The sequence below is a fragment of the Malus domestica genome, chromosome 05, assembly GCF_042453785.1.
Source record: "Malus domestica chromosome 05, GDT2T_hap1".
Classification (NCBI taxonomy): Eukaryota; Viridiplantae; Streptophyta; class Magnoliopsida; order Rosales; family Rosaceae; genus Malus; species Malus domestica.
Window position 1 is genome coordinate 42,121,784 of NC_091665.1, and position 24,357 is coordinate 42,146,140.

The 24,357-nt window shown below is 37.7% G+C and overlaps 5 protein-coding genes across 5 annotated transcripts; 3 read left to right on the forward strand and 2 right to left on the reverse strand.

Moving 5' to 3' along the window:
* Positions 1-821: 821 nt before the first annotated feature.
* Positions 822-2,381, reverse strand: LOC103434884 (peroxisome biogenesis protein 7). Its single transcript, XM_008373252.4, has 2 exons — positions 1,271-2,381; positions 822-1,117 (listed from the first exon to the last, which is right to left on the reverse strand). Exon 1 carries the CDS (start codon positions 2,253-2,255, stop codon positions 1,275-1,277), a length of 981 nt encoding a protein of 326 aa, XP_008371474.2. The 5' UTR covers positions 2,256-2,381; the 3' UTR covers positions 822-1,117; positions 1,271-1,274.
* Positions 2,382-5,856: 3,475 nt separating this feature from the next.
* Positions 5,857-6,880, forward strand: LOC103434885 (uncharacterized). The gene has a single exon (XM_008373253.4). The coding sequence runs from the start codon at positions 6,262-6,264 to the stop codon at positions 6,778-6,780; it is 519 nt and encodes a 172-aa protein (XP_008371475.1). The 5' UTR covers positions 5,857-6,261; the 3' UTR covers positions 6,781-6,880.
* Positions 6,881-9,362: 2,482 nt separating this feature from the next.
* On the reverse strand, positions 9,363-9,699 carry LOC103435103 (SEED MATURATION PROTEIN 1). The gene has a single exon (XM_017332446.2). It carries the CDS (start codon positions 9,654-9,656, stop codon positions 9,510-9,512), a length of 147 nt encoding a protein of 48 aa, XP_017187935.1. The 5' UTR covers positions 9,657-9,699; the 3' UTR covers positions 9,363-9,509.
* A 5,042-nt stretch (positions 9,700-14,741) lies between these two features.
* On the forward strand, positions 14,742-19,104 carry LOC103435104 (uncharacterized). Its single transcript, XM_029103677.2, has 11 exons — positions 14,742-15,288; positions 15,503-15,558; positions 15,765-15,889; positions 16,004-16,127; positions 16,592-16,723; positions 16,934-17,129; positions 17,340-17,395; positions 17,660-17,796; positions 17,910-18,060; positions 18,652-18,783; positions 18,963-19,104. Exons 1-11 carry the CDS (start codon positions 15,012-15,014, stop codon positions 19,017-19,019), a joined length of 1,443 nt encoding a protein of 480 aa, XP_028959510.2. The 5' UTR covers positions 14,742-15,011; the 3' UTR covers positions 19,020-19,104.
* A 906-nt stretch (positions 19,105-20,010) lies between these two features.
* Positions 20,011-23,275, forward strand: LOC103434874 (trihelix transcription factor ENAP1-like). The gene is made up of 2 exons (XM_029103151.2): positions 20,011-21,325; positions 22,904-23,275. The coding sequence occupies exons 1-2, from the start codon at positions 20,407-20,409 to the stop codon at positions 22,915-22,917; spliced, it is 933 nt and encodes a 310-aa protein (XP_028958984.1). The 5' UTR covers positions 20,011-20,406; the 3' UTR covers positions 22,918-23,275.
* The last annotated feature ends 1,082 nt before the right edge of the window (positions 23,276-24,357 follow it).

Sequence of the window (24,357 nt, forward strand, 5' to 3'; positions counted from 1 at the left end):
TTGTTTTCTATTAATTTTCATTTGGGGAAAATCAAATGCTCTTGATGACAAATTTTTTTGCAATCCGGTTTCACCCGATCTGGGCCTGAACCAACAAGCAGGCATGTTAACAAACAATAGCCCAACTTCTGAGCCCAAATCAAACAATCTTGGACCAGATAGGAAAACAGCCTACTCAAACAAAAAGCTGGTTCAAGCAAAAATACAGAATAATAGGGCGCATATGGAAATTAAGTTAACATCCTCTCAAAAGTAAGACTTTTCATAGACTCTCTGTCATCTCATAGTTTAACGTCAATTCCGGTGCCTAACATTATAAAACATTGTGCTAAAACACGAGACGGCAGAAAATCCATAAAGAGTCCCATTTTTGAGACAGCAAGCATACCCACATGTTGTCTCGTTTTGTGTCTAGGGCTGAAGGAAGAAACGAAAAAAAAATTGTGCCCAACTATTATCCATTCCAATCCCCAAAACGGTAACGATAACAAGGGATAGATTTCCTTCATTTCTAATCCCCTTCTAAATCCTTTTGAATGAAAATCTTTCACCTCCACCTTCAATTACTCCAACTTTATGAGTTATCCAATCCATTCCAATTCTAAACAACAAACGAGTTCGAGTTTTAAGGGAAAAAATGCAGAATTGAAACCCTCTTCAATACATAACTACAAGTCTAAAACTTTTACTTTGCGTCTATCGCACACGCACGAACACAGTTAGCTAGTTTGTTTCCACTGAGGAGGCCCTTAACATGCCTCAACATTTATAGTGAGTAATGAACATGTTCAACTTCAAGCAACAAACAAACTCTAAGAAGATGGTGTCAACTATGTCCATTCATACCAAATCGGAAACATCAAATCATAAAAAAGCACAGAGGCCGATTATCATCGACAGGCAGATGGAAAAATAAGGAATTGGTATAGGTATAATCAGACAGCAAAGTTAAATCTAACCTGCAATCCGCCACAAATACCAATCGCAATGTCTATCACTCGCATCTTGCACAACAAAACCACAAAATTATATCACGAACACTAAAGCACAACAGGCGATCATCCGAGAATAGCAATAACCGCAATCAAGAATGCAATGCAGCTAAGGATGGATGGGTCTGCAATTTATCAAGCAAACATAAAGCTTCTTGTTTATTAGTTCTTCTATACAAGTTCAAGTGATGATTCAGTAACAGAATTGCAGCAACCACAAAATTCACAATTGCGAAAACTATCAAAGCCAAAATCGAAAATCAGATATCGAAAACTACCCTTTTAGGGCGCTCTGGGATCGGTCCCGTGCTGCCAAACATACACAAGCTCGTCCCAACCAGTACTGGCCAGAAGCCCCTCCACCAACACGCTCATATCCACACCCACCGCGAACTCCGTGTGGTGGTCGTACCGCGCCACCAGCGCATCCTCCACCATGTAATCCCACAAGCAAACCGACATGTCGTACGAGCATGACATGATCAAGCTTTGCCTGTGCGGCGAGAATTTCACCTTCCTCACCGCGTAGCCGTGGCCGTTGAGCACCGAGACCGGAACCCTCATGCTCCTCACGTCCCAGACTTTAATCGACTTGTCGACGGAGGCGGTGGCGATGCAGCAGTCGTCGTACTTGTTCCAATCGCAAGCCAGGATCTCGAGCTCGTGCGCGGGGATGATCATGGTGGATCCGGGCTCGCGCACGTCCCAAACGCGCAGAGTGCAGTCGCCCGACGCGGAGGCGAATACATCGGCATGGCGGGGGTTCCAGACGGCGGAGTAGACGCAGTATGCGTGTTCCTTGAAAGTTCGAACAGATGCGGGACGGTCAACGGTCCATAGCTTGACGGTGTCGTCCCATGAGGAGGTGAGAAAGGAGTCGCGGCGGGTGGGGTTGTAATCGGCGGAGCTGACCTCGCGGGTGTGCTCGTGGAGGGAGCGGAGGGGGTTGGAGGCCGGGGGCAGAGCGGTGTCGTAGATCTTAACGGAGCCATCGGCGATGGCGGCGACTAGGAGGGAGTCGTGGGACTCAGACCATGCGACGTCGTATACGCCGTCGGCGGTGTCGTAGGAGACGAGCTCGGTGATTGGTTGGCGGGGTGCGCCGGGGCCCAGAGGGGCGGGGGCAGGGGAGAGGTCGATGACGTGGAGGCGGCCGTTGCCGAGGATGCCGAAGTTTTGGGAGGTGGCGACGGCGAGTCGGGACTCGTAGAAGGGGCTGAACTTGACGGAGTATCCGTTGAACGGAGCTTTGAAAACTGGCATTGTTCAGTCCAATTCAGTGAGATGCTCTCTCCGCCGTTGGCTTTGGATTTCGGGGGGTTTCAGAGGCTGACGAGCGCTTCGGATTATTTGGAGGTCAATTTTATTTTTAATCATGTTTTTATCTTGTCATCTTCTTGGGAAATGGAAAGTTCGTCAAAAATAAAAAAAGAAATAAAAATTTGAGAACTCTAACCAAAAGCTACCAGTGCTGTTTATTTTAACGAAAAACCATATTTTTATGTTAAAAAGTCAATCATGCTACTATTCACTCCCTTTATTTTGTCTTTACGTTAAAATTCAAAAATTTCAAATCATTTTTATTAGTTTTTCTTAAAAAAATTACACAAATATTCTGGCCCACTTCTATTATGATCTATTGGCCCACTTGGCCCACTGGGCCCAATTTGTTTCTTCCAACTCTCGTGAACCAGAAGCAGGACTTGCCACCATTAAATTACCTCCTCGTTTCTTGAACATTTGTTGGAGATGATCAAGGCATGTAAATTGGTCCAGGCCCTAAATCTTTCAAGCCTAAGCCCACTAAGTTAATTTTGGTCGGCCGAATGATGGAAGCTCGCCATAGATGTGCTTAAGCCTTACCCTACCCTATCATATTGATCTTGAGTGTATGAACGGTTATTAACTGTAGATGCATATGAATGTTGTATTGTAACACACGTTTTGTGCATGCTTTATCTAGAATTTTATGAGTATCTATGTAGAAAGAAAGTTTAACCTTGTTTCGGAAATTAGCTTAAATAGTGAGAGCGAGCAAATAAATGGTTACAATTCAGTTTTGGGATAAAAAAAGAATTCGTTAAGAGTGGTACGATAATTTATATAAGACAAACATGTCAATCGTGGTCCTCAGAGCGAATCAAGACGCCACCCAAGTCAAACAAAACACCAAAACTCCACAATTACAAACTCATAAAAAGTACAATACAATTTCCCAATAACGGAGGACCCAAAATTCAACCAATAAGAAAATAACACCCAATTACTAAACCTTAGAAGTCGGAGAATTACCATAAAACATCACGACGAACTTACCACACCAACCTCTAATGATTCTACAATTGTCGATAAAAAAAGCCTTGTTACAAGCCACCTCCAACAACCATTGAGCTTCTTTCTCGTAGTTATTTACCAAGCGCACAAACCGCTACAAAGCCCTCTCCAACAAAATAGAAGGTAGCTTGACCTTGACACAATGAATGAATTCTCCAACAGCTTGATTTTTGTCAGTGGGGCATCAAACAGGTTCCCGTAATTTTAGAATGGGGTTAAATTTTCGGGTGGCCGGATTTGGACTCTTCCCGAACGACTCAATAATAATGTTTGGATGTGTTTGGCCTCCATTATAATATAGTTAATACTAGAGAAACTAAATGTTTAGATTAAATTTTGTAAATAAAATGATATAAAAGTTGATGATTGAATTATTAAATGTTAATTAACGTTCTTATTTTTTATTGATGACGCATCATTTAGTTTAAAATTTTAGTTTACACATTTAATCTCCTTAGCATTACCCTTGTAATATATCCGCATATATAACCTTACTGCAATTTATAAACATTGGAAAAAATGGTAAACGAAGATTTATGAAGACTTTGAAAGAGGCTATAAGGAAGCATACGTAGTACTTAACGGAAGACCGAACGCATTAGCGTTTTAGGATTCATTTAACCGCTCATTACCTAATAAAATAAATCTTGATTATTGTTGTTGTTCCAAAATTTTGAGGGAACAAGATTATTTATTAATTTCATTTTGCAAATTTCCGGTAGACTTTGTGGGCTGCAGTCTGCAGATTTGAAATTTACCTAATCCACTATTTGAACACCTTCACGTGCAAAAAGAAATGGAGCTTAGTATATTCGCTTCACCCTCAATACAGTGGATATGTAATTTTTGGGTTCTCAACCCTAATTTACTAATATTCATGAAACATAGACGCTAAAGTGTACGTTTTAAATTGATCATGTAATATTGTGTAAAACATTGTAATGTGTAACGTCATGTTATTACTCTGAAATACAAGATGGTGTCCCAAAAAAAAAACTTTAAGTGATTTTAATAGCTTAGTTTTTCAAATATAGAGGGTGTGTCTTGGCACAATAATAATGTTGTTTCTTTGTGATCGAAATGTCACATGTTCGAGCTGTTAAAACAATCTTTTTACAAAATAAAAATAAGACTACATACAATAAATGTTCTCATATCAACCCTCGCAAAGCGGTTGGCTTGAGGTCGCCTTTTAGTTTCCAAATACAAAAATTAAAACCTCCTGCATATGGCCCCTCCTCTCCAAACCACACCACAGGCTCACATGTTGCCCACTTTAATGGGTGGGACAAGTTGTGGATGGGACATAATTAACTGGCACTAATCAAGCATTTTCGACAGTTTAACTATAGCTTACATTATTTTCTCATGTCAAATCTATAGGTCGGTTCCAAGGAGATGTTATAATTCCAATTGGTCAATCCATGATAATATTGTACATATCAAATCAATCTTGGAAATTCTAATAGTGTCATGATCTTATCTTTGGACTTTTCAATTTGCTTCGGTGGCATCTCTAAAGTCGGCTTAACTAAGACAAGAGCGAAAGCATCTCTCTCATGACATCTACCCAATTTAGAATCAAAACTTAAACTCAATTTGTAGTGATTTCTAATCATAATAAACTTAATTGTTAACGTTTGCTCTAAAAAGTTAATATAAAAGTATTGATCATACTTTCCACATCAACATATATAAGACTATATTAGAAACCACTTTTATCAACCAGAAGTTTGTGATCAATTTGGTACAATAATATGAATAACACGAACGATTGTTAATTATTGATTGATGCGAGATTCACTGATAGTAGATCTACAATGTCAAGATGATGCAAGCAAAATCTTTTTACAAATTGGGCAAATACTTTCACACTTGAGCCAAACCACTCTGCAAGCCTAAAACCACAAAGAGATACTGTTAAAAGAAGTGATGTATCACACCTCACTTTCCAATGAAAACCACAACCCACATGATGTTGCTTGGGATATTGAAACTTTGAGAGATCACAAATCCCCTCTCTCAAAAGAAGATTTTCCCTATGCCCCATTTCCCACCCCCTCCATTCCCAATTCACTCCCAACAAAGCCGATCGGTTTCACTCCCTCTCCATCAGCCCCACACATACATACAAGTAGCCTCCACACACTAAATTAGAAAATAGCAAAGTAGGTATTCAATCTTGTTGTGACACGTGTCAGTCCTGGACTGAAACACTTGAGCTAGGGCACCCCTTTGCTGGCGATCCCAATACGAACATGTGCCATCCATAAGGTCCTTCAACCCTTTAAACCCAACCCCAAATTATTGTACTTGGTGAACGAGAAGGAAAGAGAGGGATGGGGGGCCTAAATGATGGATACCAAAAGGGCAAAGTACAGAGTGAGGTGCAATTATTCCTGCCATGGATTTCATCCTAAGCAAGTCATAAGCAGAAAATTCCCTCATCATCTAGCTAGCTCATCCCACAGATCAAAAGGTTTAAAGAAAATGAGAAAAGAAACAAAAAAAAAAAGAAGAAATTATTTGGATAATTTGGATACACAAGTTTGACACATTTATAATATAGATATGTAGACTTTACTTAATTATATTAGAAAATGTGAGAGTAAATATATTAATTTGTGTGTCTAAATAAATCGCCCGAAAGAAAAAGCAAGTACTATATAATAAACCTCATTTGATACAATCTTTTAGGGTGACTGATATTCCCACTCTCATATAGCTAGAGCTATCTACCCAGGCAAAAATAGAAAAGGGTTTTAAATTAAAGAGACTTCTGTATTCTCTCTTTCTTATTCTCTTTCATTCACTACTTCTTTCTCCTCCTCCCTCTCTCTCTCTCTCTCTCTCTCTCTCTCTCTCTATGAGAGAGACTTTTGAAGGGAGAGACAAAAGATCATAGCTAGCTAGAAAGCAGAAGCAGCAGCTAGCCATGAAAAACACCATCAGGTGCTGCATCTCTTGCATTCTACCATGTGGAGCTTTGGACGTGATTCGAGTCGTACACTCTAACGGCAGAGTCGAGGAAATCAGCGGCACAATCCGAGCCAGCGAGATCATGAAGGCGTACCCTAAGCACGTCCTCAAGAAGCCCTCCTCGTCCGCGTCCGATCACGACGGGGTCGTCCCCAAGATCGTGATCGTTCCTCCAGACGCGGAACTCCAACGCGGCAAGATTTACTTCCTCATGCCTATGCCTGCTTCTTCGAACACGTCTGAAAAGGCGGGGAGGACAAGATCGTCGTCGGCAAAGAAGAAGCGGATTAAAGACGCCGAAAACAACAACATCACAAACAACAGCGTCGCCATCACCAACCTGTTGATAAATGATCGGTACTTGAGCGAAATACTGTCGGAAAAGCATTCGTCGCAGCGGGATCGGCGGCGAGGACGTGTTGGGGTTTGGAGGCCGCACTTAGAGAGCATTTGTGAGTCACCAAGTGATGTGTAATATTGGCGGATTTTCATTTTTTCGATCTTCTTCTTCTTCTCAGTTTTATCATTTGTCTTAAAGGTTCATATATTTTAGTAGGGTTTGTGCCCATTCTTTCTTTTTGCTGCCTCTTTTAATTTCCTTTATTTTCTGCCTTTTTCTTTGTTTTGTGTTTCTTGTTTTGTATATATATGAAAAAATAGGGAAAGAAGAAATAATATACAAACAACTTCTATGAGAGGGTCGATCTCTGTTATTGTGGTGGGTTCTCACCCGACTAGATAATATATATTTGAAGTTCATCGGTTCATGGTAATTAATTACTCCGTTGATATCTGTGTGTGGTTCTTGTTCAATTATTTCATGCAATGGCTATGATTTAATCTTGTAATTTTGGAGACGGGTGAAGATCAAGAAACTAAATTGTTATGGGTTTTGATTAATTATTTTGCTTCTTTTGTTTGGAAGGAGGAGTTTATCTGGGGAAAGAGACTACTATTTTGAGAGAAACCAGTCCTACTGCTACTATGCCACTGGAAAATATGATTTGCTTTATTTCTTGATTTTCGTCGAGAAAAATGAAAGAATAATTCCACACTTTCTAATTACACAAATAATTTTTCATGCGTATTTCTTATATATGGATATTATTTATCGAAATTTAGTATGATAATAATTTCTCATACGCTTTTGACGGGGTAGACATCATCCACACTCATTTTGGGTTTTTTTTTTCCCAAAAAATATATAAAATTATCATATACATTGTTTGATATGATGATGAGATTATCAAAAACACATTGAGGTGGATGGAAATGATAGTCCCCACATACTTTTTCTTCCACCACATATAGGATAATGCAAATGTAGCTTTGCACACTAGCTAACAAGTGGGTATATGGCATGTCTTTAGGCATGTTGTTCTCTTTGAGAATGATTAATTAGATATAGAGATGCTGCCAATAGCATCCTGTAAAGGTAATCACAGTAGGGTTTGACCCTTTTTTCTTCACATTGGCCGGTGGCAGAGACAGATGGTTTAGCCTTTGATGAGCAACCCCATGTTCCGATCGATCCCCATATATGAATTCTTCCTGTCCCTGGCAGTCCCACCATCAGGGGCCAACCAAAAAAAGGCGTCACAGAATTCAGATATGTGATTGAAATTGTATTATCTCATTCACTTGATCCTTTTGGTACATGTCAGATTCATATATGTGTGTGTGTGTGTTTATATATAGCAATGGTTATGGAATACACTCATTACTTTTAGTGTTTCCATCTAACTATCTCTTTAGTCATAATATAATGAGATATCCAGTGATGGATTTGATTTTAGATTCATAATCTAAATTAGTTTTACGCTTCCATTCATTACTCTGAATTTCCTCATTCTTAAGGAATCCATCCTTCAGTATTTCCCAAACACTTAAGGACTTACTTGATAGTTTTCATAGTTATGATGACTTGCACTGATATCTTTTGCACTTTTTCTTAGTAAAACTCTTATTAGTGTTTTTCATACAATATGAAATACATAAAATCACCTTTTGCGAATTCATAAAGGATTCCATTCACGCGTTATTTCTCTTTGGGAGTGTTAGGAGATCAACTTCCTAGTCTCTCTTTCTATTAATAGAGATTGAGATAATCCAATTAACTTTTGAAATCCATCATAATAGATTCCATTCCCTAGTATATAGAATATGTCTCCCAATATATATATATATATATATATATATATATATATATATATATATATATATATATCTTAACAGTATATAATAATTTTATTTTCATTTCCAAAATTAATATATCTCATGTATGTACAAATTTAGGGATATGACTAACTCCCACTAATCTTTTGTAAAACTAGTAAACAAAAGATTCATTTACATCTTTATGAGAAATCAAACAATTTGACCTTTTCACATGAGATGCTAATAGCTCCCACTATTTTGATTAGATTCATGGTGGATGGATCTCTATAACTTATACACATTGTGATTCCAAGTTTTAGACATAAATCATTAGGACTATCCTTATGATGGTTTTGAAAAACTTACATTATCTCCATACTTTGAATCATTATGTAGTTGTGGCAAGCAATCTCTGAATGAATTGAAACCAATACTACGTCAAAGAAGGTTTCTTTCAAGTCAACCTATCTCTTAGCTACCAATTAACTTTTTAGGTTTCTTTATTCGAGTTAAATGGTAACATACCATTTCTTTGAGTCGATGTCATACATAGGCTCAATGTAGTCTCGATGATCTTCTCATTAATTCATTTGAATTAAGGACGTGTAACTCTATGACTTAGTCATAAAGTTCAAACCATTCTTCTTAAATGATTTCTTGATCCTTTAGATCTACTTGGAGCTCGTAATGTAGGAACTTGGTTGTTAAGCTTGTTGAGTTCATCTTATACCTCAAAGAACATGTTCCTTGAGTTCTCTCTCTTGTTCATTTGCTCTATCTAAGGCAAATCTTATTTACGATTATAATGAACAACCCAACAAACAATATTTGTTAATTGGTTTATAGAAGTGATATCCAAAGGTTTATTTAAGGATATCCCATAAGTGTAGTGTACTTCTAACAAACATTGCTTTAGCACATATGCAAGTCTATTGACATACATTTAACAACCCCAAATCTTAACTTGATTAAGACTTGACTTTCTTTCCCATTACATCTCATGAAGTTTGAAATTTAGAAGAAACTCTAATTAACAATTATATTGCCTTAGAAGAAATCAACAGGCTCCGACTCGGCAATCTTGCCTCCTTCAAGAGGAGTTCCATGCTTGTACGCAGTAGTCCTCACAACTTCGTCTTCATCAAGCCTCGCCTGTGAAGTCGCATACTTTATATCGTCCCAACTCTTTGCCATTGTCTCTCTATCCCCTCTCTCTCTCTCTCTCTCTCTCTCTCTCTCTCTCTCTCTCTGGTTTAGACTGAACCGCATGAGACATGAGTCGGTTCTGATGATCTGATTTCATTTATAAGAGGTATTTTGTATCATTACGTGGCAGATTGGTTTAAGATGAAAGCTCGCTCTAGCTATGTTTCCGTTAAAGATTATTATGACACGAGAAATGAAAAATGAAAAAATGATTTATTTTGATTCTTTATAAGTGCTGTAATTTGAGTGGACACTTGTTTTGTTACCTTTTTATTTTTAGGAAAGATAACTGTTATTAGCACGCTAAAAATTTCATTATATACTCATTACAATTGTATTTTTTTTTAATTATAGAAAGTTTGAAGTATTAAATAAGATTTTTGAAGTGGTAATAACAATTCCTGTAGGAAATTATGGTTAATAATCCTACATATCGTTTGATACGTGGGACGGGATGGAACGGAATGGAACAAAGCGTTCCTTCCCACGTTTGGTGCGCCTAAAACTGGTGGAACGCGCTGTTCCACGGGACGAATTTTTGGTGAAGTTTCGTGCCACTACACCCCTGGAACGACTCGTTCCATATCCGTGGAACACAAAATTATAACCTCTCCGTCTCATTCTTCTTCCTCCTTGTTTCCATCCGAGGACATCTTTGCTCTCTCTCCATTCTATCTCGTCCTGTCCCGTCCTGCCCCTTTTCGTCTCGTCTGCATACCAAAGGATACCCTAGTGAACAAAAGTAAAGGGCTAAAGATCTGTTGTCCCAAAGTGGGTGTCTCCTTACATGTCTCGTAGCTAATATTACTACACGTGTCCTTACACTCCGTTAAATACTATATCAAAGTATAATTAAATAAAATCGAAGATTAATTTGATAAAATCCTACTGCCTTTAAAAGTCTAAAGGCATTAAAATTTCACCGAGTCGTCTTCCTCCTTATCACTTCAGTCCTCCGCCGCCGCTCGTCTTGATCTGAGCGAGCAATCCCCTCTCCCTGTCTTTCCAGTCTGCCGCCGCTGCCGCCGTACTACCAAAAAATGAACCTCCTTTCCATGTCTCATTACACAGCCTGGACTCGATTGCTTTAGCAACGTCATAGAAGACAGCTATCACCAGACTTGATACGGGGTGTTCTGCTCTGAATCTCTTGCGAGCTTCTCTATCTTTGGTCACCATTTGTATGAGAGGCCAAAACGAGAGATTTCTCGAGTTTGGGTGTAAACGGATGCAGATAAAATTCGTTCTTGACAAATTGTTGGATTCAATCTAAATTTACAGGTTCCAACTTCTCAAAATTGAAGAATTTGAGTTTATAAGAACATGGGCTTTGTTATGTGTTGTGTGCTTTCATTTGTAAGCTTTTGGTGTAACTTTAGGTCTCTTAAGATGAGCAATTTTTCTTGGGTACGTATGTACATGCAAACACAAAACGTCAGACATTTTTAAACCGTTTGATCAAATTCAACTGTCACCAATCACCAATTTTAAACAACCAACAATCAATTGTGCGCGATGAGGGAGACATTAAACTTGATGATTTTGGTCATGATTTGTTTTCTCCCTCTTCAGTAAATATTAAAACACTTAAAAAAGAGTCATTCACAATGCTCAAAAGGAACATCGTTCCATATCATAAAAGATACAAACCTACAAAATATCCTCATCAAACTCAGAATGCTCCTTATCTTTCTTCTTGAAAGCAAAGCTTAATTCAAAACGACAAGCACGCTAACCCCCGTCTGATCGATTCTCGGGAATCATTTGCTCATTATCAGCATCGCCTTCTGTCTCAACTTGAGGCTTTGAAGGAGCTTCGGAACCAGGAGGCTGTTTCTTCTTAATCCCGCCCGCTCACAATGTCATCGATTCTGGCAACTAGGCAAGCGGATTCAATGGCTGTTTTAAAGGTCAATGAACTTGAATATTTCCATGCATTTTCACCATTCACATGCTATGGAAAGAAATAGTAATTAAGATTAAATAAAATGCATCAGAACAGATAGATAACTGATGGTAATAGCAAACAGAACAGAGCCATGCAGTAAAGATTCAAACCTTTCCTTGCAGCGCAGTCATAGTTCTAACCACATTAACACCACAATTCTGAGCCAAAGTTCGTGGTGTAACCTCAAAAGCTATACCATCAGCTTCATACGGCCACTGTTTTCCCATCAAAACACAAATGTAAAGCCACAGCTAAATATAAATCTCCAATAAGTCAAGAGTGAAGCAACAGACGGTTCTTAGTCTAAGCGTTCATCTTTCTATTTTCATGAGGAGTTCAAGTTTTACACAACAAATACAAAACTTTTAGATGAGGAAAAGTGTGTTTACCTAGATGAAGTCAAGGTTATAACTACAACTGCTAAACGAAAATTAAGCTCTGCCTATTCCCCAGTTTTTCCTAAGAAAAATCTGAGGCCGCACCATGAAACCCATGAACCTGATTGAGCACAAGGAATAGTGCCCTGAGTTCCATTCTTGTGCATGCCATCAAATTCTCACAAAAGTTAGATTAAATGAGAGCTTGAGAAGCAATACAAAAATAATAGGTATATAATTTGATGAATTGTAGAAAGAAACCAAAGGAACTTACGATGCTTCACATCAATGTCCATTGCTATGTTGTCAAGATCAGCAATAGCTGTTGGATACCACATTTGGGATTTGGTCCTAACAAAACACAATTTCATATATATTATTAATATGTATTTTGGCAATACAAAAACCAAAAAAAAAGAAAAGAAAGTTGAAGAATTTAAAACGATTAGCTTGTCATTTTAGCCAAAATGTTTTAGAATTTTGAGCATGTAAAGATGCCCACTTCTTAATGCACCTTAGTACCTTATGCAGAAAAACTTTGAAATCGAAATAGTTAAAAGATAGACTTAGGAGAGTGTATTCAATTGAGATTTTGAGGGATTTTAATTATTTTAATGAATCTAGGGGTATTCAATCAGGATTTTAAGTGATTCTCTAAAATTCAAAGTGTATTCAATTAGAATTTTAAGATAGTTTATTAAAATCTTTAGAAATCCAAGTATATTAAATTAGAATTTGATTTTAAAGAATTTGATAAAGTTGAGGAATTAGAGGGAATTGAAGAGATTTCGTAGTATATTTTAAGTATCCACAAATCTCATCTCTTCCCATAAGATTTCGAGGGAATTGAATCAAAATTTTATGTGGAATCTCTGCAAATCAATTAAACTCTATAAAAATCTATGAATTTATAAATCCATTAAAATTTCTCAAATTCTCAATTGAATACACCCATTTTAAAGTCATGCTAAATGACCTGCATTTCTTACAATTCTAATCTAGATGACAAGGAACGAATCGCTAAGGGAACCCTGATTTCACTTCAGGAACAATAGAGCAACAATTAAAAGCAACCACAGTGCTTGAATTTCCGAACATAAACAAGCAATCGTCGATCATTACACAGAAAAACTACAACGCAAAAGTTTGGTCCTTTCAATTCACACCCCCTGCTTACGATAAATCAGATTGCCTATTGACCAAAACATCTGAAACAGAACAACTTATAATGCACTCACAAAAAACACGAAACAAGTAATTGAGCCGATAAGCAATTTCCAAGTCCAACGCCACAAATAATGCAATTCAGCAACTATCCATCACGAAACGAAAACTCGAAAGAAGAAGAGGGAATACCTTCGGAGGTCCACGTCGCGCATATGTGGCATTTAGGTCAGCAAACATGTGGAGCCTACCTTTGCAATGTCATCACCAATTTAACGGATTTGACAAACACATGTATGATAATATTGCAACTAAACATAATTTTATGTATGAGATTGAAATATTTTAAAAATATTGCATGAGGTTGTAATTGCAATCAAACTTGAGGGTGCAAACTGTAATTTATCAATTTTAAAAAATTAAGAAATTAGAGAGAATTGAATCAAAAGTACATAAAATTTCTACAAAACAATTAAACTCGATAAAAATCTATAAATTTATTAAAAATTCTAAAAATTCCAATTGAATACACCTCCATGAAAATATTTTTCCATTTGGTGGCTTCAGGGTGGATGAGCTCATAATTTTCAGTGAGGATTACATTAATACATTTTTTTTTCTCTAGTTTTTTGGTGCTTTTCACGAAGGATGAGGATTCCATCCGGATCCAAATGGTGGGGACCTCCATGAAAATATTTTTCCATTTGGTGGCTTCAGGGTGGATGAGCTCATAATTTTCAATGAGGATTACATTAATACATTTTTTCTCTCTAGTTTTTTGGTGCTTTTCACGAAGGATGAGGATTCCATCCGGATCCAAATGGTGGGGATTCTAGAGATCCTCACATCCTAACTGTTCATCGTATATCGTGCTATCAATTTTCGTCAGGTACTATTTGTGTTTAGTTTTAAATAAAAAAATGCAAATAATTTTTGACCGCACAATGTACGATGAACGGCTAAAATGTGAAAATCCTCACCATTTGGATCCGGATGGATCCAAATCCTTTCACGAACCACTAACGGGGGTGTATTCAATTGAGAATTTAAGGGATTTTAATGGATTTATAAATCCATAAATTTTTATAGAGTTTTTGTAGAGATTCCATATAAAATTTTGATTCAATTCTCTCGAAATCTCATGGGGAGATGTGAGATTTGTGGATGCTTAAAATACACTACGAAATCTCTCCAATTCCCTATAATTCCTCAACTTTCTCAAATTTTTTAAAATCAATTTATAATTGAATACACTTGTAATGTTATAAACTTATTTAAAATTCTAATCGAATACACCCAGATTTCTAAGGATTTTAATAAACTATCTTAAAATTCTAATTGAATACACCTTGAATTTCAGATAATCACTTAAAATTCTAATTGAATATAGCTGGATTCATTAAAAGAATTAAAATATCTCAAAATCTCAATTGAATACACCCCCTAAAATAGTATTGGATGCTCTCTCTCTCTCTCTCTCTCTCTCTCTCTCTCTCTCTCTCTCTCTCTCTCTCTCTCTCTCTCTCTCTCGTAGTCTCACGGTTTTCTTCATATTCGTTGAAACCCTAGCCACAATTTGCTTCTCCTTGATTTTCCTTAAAATTCTGATTGAATATCCCTGGATCCATTAAAATAATTAAAATCTCTCAAAATCCTAATTGAATACATCCCCTAAAATAGTATTGGATGCACACACTCTCTCTCTCTCGTAGTCTCACGGTTTTCTTCATATTCGTTGAAACCCTAGCCACAATTTGCTTCTCCTTGATTTTCCCTTTAAAAAAAAGCCAGATCTCATCATCATCATAGAGAGACCGCCTTCACAGATCGACACTTGGGTTTACAGACAACCAAATGTCAAAGAGAAAAGCGGCAGCGGCAGGGCCAATAAAAGAGAGTTCGCAGACAACCAAAGTAAAAGAAACAGACGTTTCCCTTTCGGCATGGATAAGGAAACAGGAATCCTTTGTGGCAAATTATACTATTATCTTGCCGTTGGGCGGTCCTGCTCCGGATCGGGAGAGCTTGTTCACTCCTGTTTTGGAAATGTTGGAGTTGGTCAGGTCCCCAAGTGGAGAGATTCGGACCTTGCCTTTCTTGGTAGCGTGCAGGCATACTGCACCAATTACACGTACATTCATTATTCATTGTTTTTATTCATTTGAAAGATTGATCGCACCAATTTTTAGTGTGTGTGTGTGTATAACTTTCATTTGAAGTGTTGAACCTCGTTGCTTGCTGCTTGCACATGGTTTTTTGAGCTTAATGCATGCTACATACCCATGTGATTTTTTATATGTATAACATCGATCAACTTCCTGACTTTGGTTCTCGCCTTGATCCAGTTCAATTTGGAGAACCTTTGAATCATGTTAGGACATCCATCTTTGCTTGTGCAGTGGTGAGATGCTATTTTCATTTATTTTCTCCTTTTATTTTCGCTGCATGTTTTTACTACCTTATGCTTGCTGTTGTCATTATGGAGAAAATCGACTCGTCTTTGTCTTTGTCTTGTGGGTATAATCTATATACATATGATATATATTTTGCTTCTTGAGTTTGAATGCATGTTATTATACTCACTCTCTGCACTTTTCATGTGTGTAGCCAATGGAAAGAATATATCAATCCAATCCTTCCAAGTTCGAATACTTGTACAGTTTGGTGAACCATGATGTCAAAACAAATACTCTTTTCAATAGTACCTCCGTTTCTCTTGTTTGGCTCACCAGGTACACGATAGAATCATAAACTCAGATTATTTTCTTTTGGCTTTAGAATCACCTTTGCACTTTGTCAAAATGCGATACATCTCATTTTTCATACTACTCTTGATTTATTTCCAGATACATGGATTTTTTGGTAGAGCTGTTTCGGAACTTACGTGAGCATCCTCCAGATTGGGTTACGATTCGAGCTGTTTATAATGCCTATGCCAAGACCCTGATAAAATGGCATGATGAAAAAATTGTACTGACTTTGATTCCCCTTCATTTATTTGGTGACCTAGGATTATTCGTACTAATCTTTCCCTTTGAATGTCCTATTTCTATGCTTCACTAGTGACAATTATATTCTGCAAGTTGCCGGCTTTGCCTAGTTGCTTTTTAATTACTTGGCCTGGCAACACTTTAGTGTATTTCCATGTTCTCCATATACTCAAACTAGTTTTCTTTCTTTTTAGTATATAGTACAGAACTCATATGAAAGCATGAAGCTATTACACTTATTAAACACGAAAGCATTTCTGTGTTTTCCCATGTTCGAGAAATGCCTTTCTTCTTAGTATAGTCTTACTGCTTCAATAGAGGAAATTTCGGAAAACTCCCAGCAACTTATCATTGGCTGTACTCTATGATTTATTGTTTTACTACTCTCTTAAGTTAAATTTTATTGGTTAGAAAATTTAACTTAATTGTTCACTGGAATGATAGCTTGGAAACAAATATGCTCGCGAAAAAGACTTGTTGTTGAAGGTGATCGGAGGCAATGGTGATGTCATGGGAGACATGGAGAAATTTTGCACTTCCTTTACTCCTCTACTTAAACAGAATCACGAGTTTTTGGTAAGTTATTTTTTTCAATTGCATAGTTTACTAGTCTCCTTACTCTTAATAATCCTTTCTCAGCTGGTAGGAGCCAATAAATCCTCCCTTCCGTTGTTCTCCGAAGAAAGGGGAAGTTTAAAATAGAAAAAGGAGGCAATGAATTATTAAATCATTTGTTACTGTAAAATGTTAAAATCTTTGCTCATGAACTTTACACTTTTGAGACAGGCTGGAGTGGATGATTTGAAGTTATTTCGTGCTAGCCTTGTAGCAAAGGTACCAAGTACGTACCCAAAAAAAAGAAAGATGGGGAAGACTATGTTTGCTCCTGCTTTGGAAGAATTGGAGAGTGTCAAGTCTGAATCAAAAGAGATTCTGACGAAGCATTTCTTGGAATCGTGCATTAAGATTTTGCCTGTTCTAGGTTTGTTCATTTCCCTTATTTATTTCATCCCGTGAATAGTGGATTTAGTTTGTTTGACTCCAAGCTTTGAACCATTTTTAAGTTTTCAAGAAGGCACACACCTGACACTTGGCGTTTATAACGATTGTTAAGCAAGCATAAAGCTACATGACCATTTGTTATTTATTTGTACAATATGAGCTTTATGATTTGGTTCTGGGCTTGATGCAGCTGAATTTGGAACTGCTGTGTATCCTGTTACTTTTGACATCCGTACTTGTGTAGTGGTAAGATGTTATTTTCATGTATTTTCCCCTTTTCCTTTCATTTTCTGCTTTGAGTCTCATACTTTCTACTTTTGTAATTTTGCCTTAATTAGAACGCTTTGCATTGTCCAGCTTGGACATGGCAATGCTAATCTAAACTCTTGGCATCCGTATGCTCAGAACATCTTATGGTTATTATGCATGTGAAGTCAGTTCGTATGTTTTGTTTATTAAGTTTGAATGCATGCTAGTGTTCTCACTCTATCCAATTTTGGCTTTGCATAGAGATTGCAGTATGGATATTCATCAGATCCTTCCAAGTTCAACTACTCGTTCAGTTTGGTGCAATTTGAGACCTTGCCTTCCAAGTTCAATTACAGTTCGTATCCATTCGAGACCTTTTCTCTTGCTTTGCTGACAAGGTACTCGATATAATCATAACCTCGTATGTTTTTTTGTTTTTTTTTTGTTTTATGCCTTTGCACATGGTTGAAATGTGATATATGCATGATACTATTTCTTGATGTATTATCAGAAACATGGATTTTGTGGTAGAACTGTTTCGTAACTTGCTGGAGCATCCGGAGTGGTTTACGATTGAGGCTTGTAAAGATTCCTACGGCAAGACCCTGAAAATATGGCTTGAACGAAAGAAATGGTTTAATCCAAATCTTCCATTGAAAAGAGTAATGTCTTTGATGCCCTTAAATTATTTGGTGCTCGATCATTGTTCGTACTTAACTGGTCGTTTGAATGTCTATGCTGGACTTAAATTTCTATGCCCGACTTAAATAGAATTATGACAATTATATTCTGCAAGTTGCCTCTTATGCCTAGTTGCATATATTTCTTTAACTACTGGGGCTGCCCTCATTTTTAATGTTTTTTCATGTTCTCCATGCATTGAAAGCACCACTTCTTCTATGCAAGTTTCTCTCTTGTTCAAGAATTTAAGCATTGTAGAAAGTACAGAACTCATCTGATCAATCTTGAAGCTATTACACTTATTAAATCTGAAAGCATTTGTGTTTTTCCCATGTTAAGAGAAAAGTCCCCCTTAATATATCGTTACCGTATTGAATGATAGAGGAAAATTGTCAAAACTTGCAGCAAAAGTCTGCTTAACTTATCCACTGGTTTTATCATTGGTTGTTCTTTATGATTTAATTGTTATACTTGATTGTTTTAGTTTTCTCACATTTTTCCTCGCTGAAAGAAATGGCAAATGAGAACTCTTTATGGTGATCAAATCTAACTATTAATCACTATAATGACAGGTCATACCGGAGCTTTCTACGGACAGAGAGAAGTTCATGGAGAAGATCGAAGGCAATGGTGATGTGATGGGTGATATCAAGAAATTTTGCTCTATCTTTACACCTCTAATTAAAGAGATTGACAAGTTTTTGGTACGAAATTTTCTTACGTTGCAGAATTTAGTGAGGTTGTTATTGATTAGCTTAAAACATCCTTGTGAGTTTTGTTAAAAGCTGTAATGCTCGAGTTTGAGGTTTCTCCCCGACTGTCGTTCTTGACCTACTCCATTGTAATGCAAAGTAACACGCGGATGTTCATTGTTTTGACACAGGCTAGTTTGGGCTCGGATAGAATTAAGCTGCTTATTGATGGGGAGCGGGCTTCTTGATTCAGTTGCATTGCCTGCCATTTGCCTCCCTCAACTTGTTTGCGATTTTTATTTATGTATTAAGTGTTGCTGTTCGGAATCCAAATTTTCACTCCTTTGAACTCACATTATATATGTAGCTACATATATGATGGTCTTTGATCACGTTAGAGGGGAATTTGAAGTTCAGTGACTGCTATCACAAAATGTTTAATGGTTGTTTATCTTCAATCCGTGTTTGTTTTGTTAAAATTTTCAGCTTTGGGAGAAAGCGCTAAATTATGCATGTGGAAAATGGTAGTTTGATTGTTATATCTAAAGAGAGGAGGAGCATCTGGTCTAGTGGAATTCATCATAAAATGTTATGGATGGAATGGGCTTTTTATATTGGAAGTTTTAACGAAAAGCTCACGGTAATGTTCATTTTAACGAAAAATTATATTTTTACACTAAAAAATCAAACCTGATACTATTTATTTTACCTTTTATTTTGTCCTTATTATTAAAACTCAAAATTTTCAACTCTTTTCAGTAGTTTTTATTTTTATATTTTGATGGATATTGGTAACTTATTGCGATCGTAGTCGCACTGAGAGAGAGAGAGAGAGAGAAAAGGTAGAGTCATCGTCGAAGGCCACCCTTCAATTTTGAGACTTTCCGCCGACCCAATCGCAGCCACAAGCGGTGCCAAATTCGAGAAGAAATTGTCCCTTACGTACAATATAATATAGTCATATTTTAATTTCTTGACTTTTCTAAAAATTTTGTCTCATACATTAATATAATCATATTTTAATTTCTTTGATAACCTTCTCCATTCCAAAACAAGTACAGACTCGTTTGGAAATAAGTGCTTTTAGAGTGAAAGCGGTTTTAATGAAAATATTTTTAAAATCAATTATTGATAAAAAATTTAAAAGAATCCTAAAAAAGTATTTGTATTCTGCAAGATATACATATCTAATGTTTTTTTCAAAATCAATTAAAATGTTTTTAGAATTCAAAGACAATCTCATCGAAAGCACTTTTAATTATTTAAAAATCGAACAAGCATTCTTTTCAAGCGCATAAAAATAGCGCTAACCAAATTGGTATTATGTTGTTAGGAATTAAAGAGAGATGGTGTTATTGTCAAGTGGGACGGTAAAAATAATAATCCGTCAAGGCGGAGAGTAATGCGATGGGAAATGGACCGAGCCGAGCCGGTAAATCCATCGAAGCCGCTAAAGCCTTAATGATATCGACAAGAAAGCCTCACGCGCCCATCCCGGCGACCTCCTTCCTACACTCGCGGCTCATGCGGCCGGCGCTTTCCTCCCACCGACGCGACCCCTTTACTCCCTAACAACACCCACCCTCTCTTTCTCTATTCCCACCCACTCCCCATTTTTTCAACGCACCGTTCCCGATGGGCGACCTAACGGACCTCCAAACGACGCCGTCCAATGCCACCACCTCCAACCCTCGCCCCATGCCCGTCCGCGAAGACTGCTGGAGCGAGGACGCCACCTCCACTCTCGTCGACGCCTGGGGCCGCCGCTACCTCGAGCTCAACCGCGGGAACCTCCGCCAGAAGGACTGGCAGGAGGTCGCTGACGCCGTCAACGCCCTCCACGGCCACACCAAGAAGACCCACCGGACGGACGTTCAGTGCAAGAACCGAATCGATACAATTAAGAAGAAGTACAAGGTGGAGAAGGCTAGGGTTTCGTCCTCCAACGGAACCCTAACCTCGTCGTGGCCTTTCTTCGAGAGGCTCGACTCCCTCATTGGATCTAATGTCAAGAAGCCGTCTCCTTCGCCTCTCTCGCCTTCGCCGCCGGTCGCCGTTCCGTTGCCTTTGGGGTACCGGAAGACGCCGTCCTCGGCTCCGGTGGTGACGGCTGTGGCGCTTCCGCAGAAGCGGTCGGCTTCGACTGCGGCGCTCGACGAGGGTTTCTTTAGGATGAATTACTCGGCTGTGGCTGCGGCTGCAGCCGCGGGGGCTGAGGACGAGGACGACGAGGACGACGATGAGGACGATGAGGATAACGATGAGGTCGATGAGGTCGATGAGGAGGTTGAGGTGGAGAGGGAGAGGGAGAGGGAGAGCGGAGGCGAGATTGGAGGCGGGGGAGGAGAAGGGTTGAAGAGATTGGCGAGAGCGATTGAGAGGTTCGGAGAGGTGTATCAGAGAGTCGAGGCCGAGAAGTTGAGGCAGATGGTGGAGTTGGAGAAGCAGAGGATCCAATTCGCCAATGAATTGGAGGTAGAGAGGATGAGGATGATCATGGACACGCAGGTCCAGCTCGAACGAATTAAGCACGGCAAGCGATCGGGCTCTAATGGTGAGACAAATCTCTCATCTTTCTTGTGTTTGTATTATCTTTTGAGTTAAATTGAGTGAATTGCTGTGCTTTGTTTGATGGTTTAATGTATGAATGGCTGTAGTGGCTTGAAAGGTTCTTCCTTGAGTTTGAAGCATCTGTTAATTTTAAAGATCCAAACTTTACCCTGATTGGGAAATTTAAATTAGGGGTTTTACTTGGAACTTTGAATTGGCTTTGGCAATGTAGTAAAAGCAGTGATTGGCGACTGATTGTTTTGTTGCGTATGTTACCGCAAACTATATGCTTGTTCTGCCCCTCTGTATTGGTTATAGCATGGATGTTGTTGCTGTTGTTTGATTCTGAGAATTTTACACTTCGCCTATCTGGCCAGGTATTCTTAATGCGATTAGGAGGGATACTTTTTGTTAAATGGCTTTGATAGGCTTCATGTATGGGAGGCGAGGACGATGTTTCAGAGATGTTGAGAACTCTGAATTGTTTGGTGGAATTTCAAAACTTTGTTCCGAGCTTAACTGAACTTGAACTAAGTTGTTTTGATATCAGTTTTGATTTTGTTTAAAATGAAAATCGATGATAGCAAACATATTATCAAATGGAGGCCAAGATGGATTGGCTAGGGATGGGGAGTTGGTTGAGCTTGTTCATAGTTGTCCGGTCGAGTGTGTTGGTCTTTAATGTCTCTGTTGTTTACTTTTGTGAGTCAGCAAAATCCTGTTCTTGCATCTCTTGTCCTTTGGTATGATTCTCTCTTTGAAGTGTTCTCGTGTTCATCACCAACATGCTTGATAACTGATATTGCATGCTTCTCTTACATCCTCATAAAGTTACAATATAATATCTCATGATGCCAACAAACACTTGTTTTCACCCTGATACGTTATCAACATTTGTTCATGAATGTGAAAGTTTGTAAAGCTGAGCCATGAGAGTTTTATATAGTGTTCTTTCAATTTGTTTCATCCCTCGCACCCCCTCCTCCCTCTATGTGTGAGTGCGCTTTTGCCATCTTATTTCTGTGGTTGTAACCTCGGGGGGATGTTTTCTATAACATCTGAGTGACTTCATTGTGAAACTTGACATCTAATTAAATGACACTGAAAGATGGATCTCCCCGAGTCCTAGTATCATGCGGGAATCTTTCTGTTTGTTATGTTGCCACCACTGCACAGTTTGTTTAGAGTGGGTCTATGAGATTCATATGGAAATTACATAATATGTCGGTTAGCTCCTCTGCTTTTTGTCCAATAGAGGCAATAGTTCAAGTGAGATGTATACTCTTGAATTCTTATACAATCATGTGAAATCTCACTTCATAGGATCTTAAAATTTGTCATCACGTAAGTAATTTGAAGGTATCGACTTGGCATATCCATTTATTTGGATGATTTTGCCTTTGTTTTTTATTTGTTGCTGGAAAATCATAGAACTTATAAGACATAGGCTTTAAAAGTAAATTTGATGCCGCTTCGGGTTTTGGTATTGATCTGAGTTTGGCTCAGCTTGTGTTGAATTCCAGCATGCATTTACTTGGTCTCTTGATTTCTAATAGCAGCTTTCTGGTACTCTCTTTTACAGATATCTTTAGCTAGCTAGCCTAGTGCCGGAGAAGCTTTAACGGTAAACTTACATGGGGGAAGCGTTATGTAGCATCTCCTTGATTATCCTAGGAAGTATATATTGTTGCAGCTGATGATACCGGACCTGAGAAAAACTACTGGCACCAACAGTCCCGAGTTTTCTTTTCGGCTTTTTTATCTTGATTTTTTTCTTTTCGAAATTACTATTATTTTCAACTATTATTTTCGGAACAATATAATTGTCTTGTTAGTTGTACTCGGCCTTAGATTTGGTCCAGTGAATTTGCTTAATATTTGTTAGCTTTTATTAGTTTGAACTCCACAATTCTAGTTGGCTTGCAATATATAAAATTAGTAGTTAACTTCTCTATGAATGTGTTTTCTTTTGTTTCTCTGGCTTACTATCCCTTGTTTGTCTACTCTGTTTTTTGTTCTTGGGCTTCTTTATAAATTCCTTCTGGACCCAAAAATTCACTCACAATAATACTTGCAATGTAAATCAAAAGGCCCATGTTTATTCATTTGAGTTTTGACTGTATGGTGGTTGATGGATCTCATGAATTGATGTTTAATTTCTCGAGAGAGTTGCTATTGTCGCTGAAAAAAAAGTTATCGTGCATTACCATGGTGATATAGTTGTTTCGATTCTATATGTAAACTAAACAATCACATACTAAAGTAGAGTCGAATAACAAAGGGTTTTTATCGCAAATGATTTTTGATATTTGACCTATCTCATCATTTTGGTCTCTGAATTTTAAAATCGGTCAATTTGATCCCAAACTTTCACTTCTGCAAATCAATTTAGTCCTCCAGAATGAGGAGTTACGTCACTGTCCATCAAGAACCATTTGGGATATAAAAAAATCAATAACAAATTTGAATAATAAATGACTACCCAAAGGATGAGTAGGAGTTCCAACTCAAAATTCTTTGTTCCTGATTCACAAACCTTCATGTAGATGATCAGAACCGTTTATATTATAAATTACTCTATAAAGATCATGTCTGCAAAAAATCAATTAAAACTAAAGTCGTTTAGTCATCGAATTATATGAGCATAGATGAACAGAAATGATAAAATTATTACGAACTGTCTATTTATTTGAGCACAGATGAACTGAAATGATAAAAGTATTACGAACCGTCTATTTGAGCATTACGAACTGTCTATTTATTTAAAGAATTATATGAGCACAGATGAACGGAAATGATAAAAGAATTACGAACTGTCTATTTACTTGCTACAATTGGTCGACTTAATGACCTTAGTTTCAATTCATTTTTTGCAGAGATGATGTGATTTATATTGTGAATGGTTCCGATTATAAACACAAAATTCTTTAAATCAAACATAAAAAATTTTGAGTATGAGCTTCTACTCATCTTTAAGTAGCCAAACATTACTCAACAAATTTTTACTGCCATATTTTTTCCTTCCGCAATTTTGGG

Coding starts and splice junctions, on each gene's coding strand:
- LOC103434885 (XM_008373253.4), top strand. CDS start 6,262: ATGAAAAACACCATCAGGTGCTGCATCTCTTGCATTCTACCATGTGGA.
- LOC103435103 (XM_017332446.2), bottom strand. CDS start 9,656: ATGGCAAAGAGTTGGGACGATATAAAGTATGCGACTTCACAGGCGAGG.
- LOC103434874 (XM_029103151.2), top strand. CDS start 20,407: ATGGGCGACCTAACGGACCTCCAAACGACGCCGTCCAATGCCACCACC.
- LOC103435104 (XM_029103677.2), top strand. CDS start 15,012: ATGTCAAAGAGAAAAGCGGCAGCGGCAGGGCCAATAAAAGAGAGTTCG. Junction 15,890..16,003: donor TCTCTTGTTTGGCTCACCAG/GTACACGATAGA, acceptor ATTTATTTCCAG/ATACATGGATTTTTTGGTAG. Junction 16,724..16,933: donor AACAGAATCACGAGTTTTTG/GTAAGTTATTTT, acceptor CTTTTGAGACAG/GCTGGAGTGGATGATTTGAA.
- LOC103434884 (XM_008373252.4), bottom strand. CDS start 2,255: ATGCCAGTTTTCAAAGCTCCGTTCAACGGATACTCCGTCAAGTTCAGC.